This window comes from Aplysia californica, unplaced genomic scaffold (genome assembly GCF_000002075.1).
Source record: "Aplysia californica isolate F4 #8 unplaced genomic scaffold, AplCal3.0 scaffold00323, whole genome shotgun sequence".
NCBI classification, from domain to species: Eukaryota; Metazoa; Mollusca; class Gastropoda; order Aplysiida; family Aplysiidae; genus Aplysia; species Aplysia californica.
In genome coordinates this window covers 19960-24959 of record NW_004797593.1, presented here as the reverse complement: position 1 = coordinate 24959, position 5000 = coordinate 19960, and the positions used below count along the sequence as shown (strand labels likewise).

The following is a 5000-nucleotide window of genomic DNA, read 5'->3' as shown; positions in this document are numbered from 1 at the left end:
TTCAAGAATCCAAGAAAGAACTTTAGGGTCTAATCCATATGTGTCGCGACGTGGTGGAATCAGGCGCTCGTTAATTCTTGGGCATCTAGGGTTAATGGTATCATCTTATTGGTATCATCTTATTGGTATCATCTTATTGGTATCATCTTATTGGTATCATCTTATTGGTATCATCTTAAAGCCTGTTCATTTGCCTTGCTTTCGGTGAAAAATATATCCATCTCTGTTGAAGAGAAGACAAAATATTCCATGTACTTGTGATTGATGGATGTTAGGGTCGCCTGGTTTCAGAGGGGAAATAAGCGAGAAAATGGCCACCAAAGTTTGGTAGTTTCCATAGCTTGAGAGTCCTTGGAAACTGAAAATTAATACTTTTTATGCCTTTAAGCAATGTTTTTCAGGCTACTTTTGAGACTTGTCATGGTTACTTATGGATGATCATACAGCTTGGCTCAGAATTCTGAAAGACATACTATTTCTTATTTAGAATACTTAGATATCTCATCATCAGGAGAAATAATTATATGTGTCAAGAGGCAGTGAAATCAGGCGCTCGTCAAGTTTACGGCATGTGGAGTTACTGGCATCATCTTGAAGCTTGTTCACTTGTCTTGCATTCGATAAAAAAAAATACCCGTCTACCTTGAATAGAAGCCGAGATTTTTGCGATGGCAGAAGGTGGGGTCACCGGGTTTCTGGAGTAAAATTATCTAGAAAATACCCGCCAAAGTTTTGTAACTGCTTAAGCTTGAGAGCCCTTGGGACAAGAAAATGTTCATTTTTTGTGCCTTTAATTAACGGTTTTCAGTAAATTCCACATAGAAATGCGTTTTAAAAAGACATAAAAGGTGCTAAGCCAAAAAAGTAAAAATTCGAAAGAAAATTTTGTTTCATCTTAAGGCAACCTGGAGGCCAGATTTATTTCTAATTTTGTAAAGAGCATTTCATGTCAAAATTCAGACCTGTCTCTGAATGAGCACATGAAATGGATAATTTACGACGACCGATTCATTAACTAAAAGAAGAAAAAAAAGAATGTATTTTGCGGGTTAGCTGGTCTCATTACGAGGGCAACGGCATGTTACTCACCCTCCTTCGTACTCTACCGCTAACTCTTCAGTTGTGTTTTGTGCGGCTTCAAACTGCTGCATCAAGGCTTTTTGGAATGGACTGTGGACAGTCGGCGACCAGAAAACACCAAAGAAAGAAGTTGTAAAATCACGACATGAACAAATGCACTTACAAGACAAAAATACCTTTTCTTTTCATTTGATGAAGTTCAAGAGTCGGGTTGTAAGTGGTATATGTATCTAGCTTAAGAATTATTATTGCTTATTATATTACTGTTCACTTATATATATTATGCATGTAACTGTAAGCCTGCGTGTGTGTGTGTGTGCATGTTTGTGTGTGTGTGGGTGTGCGAATGTGCGTGTGCGTGTAAGTGTGTGTGTGTGTGAGTGTGTATATGTGTGTGTATGTGTGTGTGTGTGTGTGTGTGTGTGTGTGTGTGTGTGTGTGTACCTGGTGAAATACCAAACCGCCCTGCCAGGTTCTGGACAATAAAGATGAATTTGATCTTATCTTATCTTATCTTATCTTATCTGTTTAGTAAGGGCTATAATCATTTTTGAAAGTATCATCAATACTTACAGTTTCTTTTCAACTGCTTTTGGTGCCTTCTTCATCGGCCGTTGTAACTTTGAAGGAGCTTTCATTTTCATGCTGACGTCACTTGCTGCCTAAAATAGATTAGTGCTAGGTAAATCAAAATGATGTGGAAGCACCTGATTTGTAGTTATGACCAAAAAAAGAGTCCACAACAGTTGGTGCAGGGTCTACAAGCATTTTTTCACTTATGTTGCACAAATGCCAAATTTCTTTACAAAGTTTTTACTACAACAAAAAATTTCAGATTCTAGTTCTTGACTTTAACTTGCGAAAACCTTAAGAAAACCAGTTTATTCTTCCTTTTTCTATTTCTCTCTCTCTCTCTCCCTCCCTCCCTCCCTATCTCTCTCTCTCTCTCTCTCTTTCTCTCTGTCTGTCTCTGTCTCTGTCTCTCTCTCTCTCTCTCTCTCTGCATACATCATTATGTATCTAGGCACTACTGTTCACAATCATCCGTTCCTACTGGCTACAAACTACCTATGGCTATGGGCTGACAGAGGAAATAATGACAAAGTCATTTCCCAAGCAAACAGCACACGGCTCATTCCAGAAGGAAATCATTCTCCTTCTCTCTCCCTTCACCGTCACGTACACAAGTCTGAGAGCGCAGTAAACACCACACTTGTCTGTCCATGGCCACTTTGTCCAGCTTTGTTACCATCCGACTTTGTCCAGCTTTGTTACCATCCGACTTTGTCCAGCTTTGTTACCATCCGACTTTGTCCAGCTTTGTTACCATCTGACTGTACTCTAACAGCTGCCAGTTGGTCTACTTCTCCTTTTTTAATCTCAGCTAGTCTCCAGAATCACACTACAGATCTCACTATTTTCAATCAAACATCTTAACCCTTCCAGCCCCAGCCATTTTTATGCACTCGCTAACCCCAGTCCCAGCCAATACAGCAGTATTTCAGAAAAAGAGGCATGCATTCTAAAAAGTGATGAGGTATCTTTGTAATGAGGTTCAGATAACAACATATAACAATCTTTAAAAGTAAATGAACAAATATTATGAAAATTAACGTTTAATTAGGTTTGCTAATTGAGAAAAATATGCAGATTCGGTCCCCTCCTGAACTGAAGATATACGGTCTTGGGACGGTGGGAGGTGCAAGCCCTGCTGAAAATATACGCCCTTGGGGCTGGAAGGGTTAATCACCACTACAGCCCTTGGTAACGTCTAGAGAGGATAAAAAAGAGAACATACCTCACTGACCACGGAGCCCTCCGACACAAGATCTGGAGGATGAGGAGGAGGAGCGGGAGGACCGGGCATCTTCTTCTTCTTCTCTTTCTTTCTGTGAAAATTCCATTAAGAGAAATGAAGTGGAGTCATTGGGGGAAAAAAACTAGCGAAATGCAGTTCTTTTAAAGATGACTTGCAGGCTAAAACCTCTTTTGAAATAAACAAAACACTTTGTTCTGATTCAGTTTTAGAAATGCAATAATAAATAAAATATGCATGCTAAAACCTCTTTTGAAATAAACAAAAGACTTTGTTCTGATTCCGTTTTAGAAATGCTATAATAAATAAAACAGACTTAAAGAAACAAAAAAAGTCGGAACTACTAGTGGACAGGATGGGTAGGCTATCAATGGAGTTATCAAGAAAAGAAACCGAAGATATCAAACTTAACTAATGGAACAAGAAAAACCTTTTAAAAAGTATCTCTGAAACCTAGAGTTTATACAATGTCTTTCTTGTTGAAAAGTGGTCCTGTAGAGGTAGATGGATAGGTGACAGAGCACTCAGATCAAGATTTAATGTTATCATGATCTCGAGTGTTGATAACTTGTTGAACGAATTGACTCAGCTGACGACAATTCTTGCACAGCAATTTAACTCTCTGTACATGAGAAGCTTTCGAGGGTTTGTGCTTTGAATACATAGTTGGCTCTAATGGCTGAGTGAGAGGTGAATTCAGAGTCAAAGTCATGTCAAGCAAGTGTCGGTGACACAGGGTTTAGATTGGTGGTCACTGGGGTGTGTCCTTGAGCAAGACACGACAACCCTAGCTCGAAAAACAGGACACTGCACAGTGGCGACCAGCAAATGCATGGTTGTAAATTGTTCTGTATTGATGTAATATTGTGTATTTACGCATGTATTTAGGTACATATGCATTTCTAATTACGTATGTATGTATGTTTGCCATTATAACCCAAATTTACTCACGGGGATCAATAAAATGTTATTTATTTTCTATGCCTTGGCACTGGCAAATGTGGTGTTTTATTAACTACAGGCAATTGGGAGTGAGCAAGACAAAAATGTAAGCACACTTGTAGTTAGCATGTGTAACAAATATTCTGATAGCAGCGCAAAATTTTCTCCTCTAAAATTTTCTCCTTTCACATCCTTTCCTGCTCTCTAACAATGTTCTGTCATCTGCTTTCATCTCCACTTTCTGCCCCCCATCTCCATCCCCTTTTGCCCCCTCCTCTGGGCTCCTGACTCTTTCTGCAGCCTTTCTACAGCTTCTCCTTGGTTCCCTCTTACAGCTGTCTTTCACCCACATCCATGATCTTATGGTAGGTGAGATCTATACCTAGCCTTCTTGGACAAGGATGAAAAATCTTGGAGGCCCCAGGTGCAAGTTGTGCACTTTAAAGATCCCTAGGTAGTCCAAAATCGACAAGAGTAGACTTCGGCCGCCACCTGGGCAAAATTCAAAATTTCCTACCAACTAAAAATGGTGTGTCCCGTGCGCACATATGACCTTATGCATTTGCGAGCGCCGTAAAACACTTGTCAAAAAAACAACAACCCACTGCAAAAAAACTTGGTAGAATTTTGTTAATCCGCACTGTGGAATCTAATAATTCTCTTCTTTAGATTGTCCTTATCAGCCGTTCTGAAAAGTCAGACCAGTGGTATCAATACTGCGGAGAGGAGGGATAACTAAGAACACACAACACCCCCCCCCCCAATAACACCCCAATTCCCACCTCCAGCTTTGTCACATCCAACTCATGGGTGGTAGCATTCAACGCTTGGCTGATATCCTCATCTCTGATCGTATTCATTCAGCTGACAGTTGGTATACCTCTTCTTATTTTTCCATTTGGTCTCCACAACTATGTGTGATGGGGCAATCATGTCTCTGGCACTCTCAAAACCTGTCCTGAGTATCTCCACACTACTTCTCTTTTTTGTGGTCGTATTGATATCTGAAATCCCATCTCTTTCCAGTACTTCATTATTTATGACAAATTTATTCTTTTTTATTGTAGGCCTATGAAAACTTTTTTTTTCTTTAACTAGCCTTGTTTCGTTTTCAGAACTATACAAATTACTGTTGACCTACCAAACACACACACACACACAC

At 39.7% G+C, this 5000-nt stretch overlaps 1 protein-coding gene across 1 annotated transcript in view; it reads right to left on the bottom strand.

Moving 5' to 3' along the window:
* LOC106012302 overlaps positions 1-5000 on the bottom strand; it is a 13613-nt gene that overhangs the window by 5763 nt on the left and 2850 nt on the right. Inside the window, exons 3-5 of the mRNA XM_013084868.2 lie at positions 2879-2969; positions 1654-1742; positions 1090-1170 (exon numbers count right to left, since the gene is read on the bottom strand). Coding sequence (XP_012940322.1) covers positions 1090-1170; positions 1654-1742; positions 2879-2969 — 261 coding nt within the window. The remainder of the gene's footprint in view (positions 1-1089; positions 1171-1653; positions 1743-2878; positions 2970-5000) is intronic.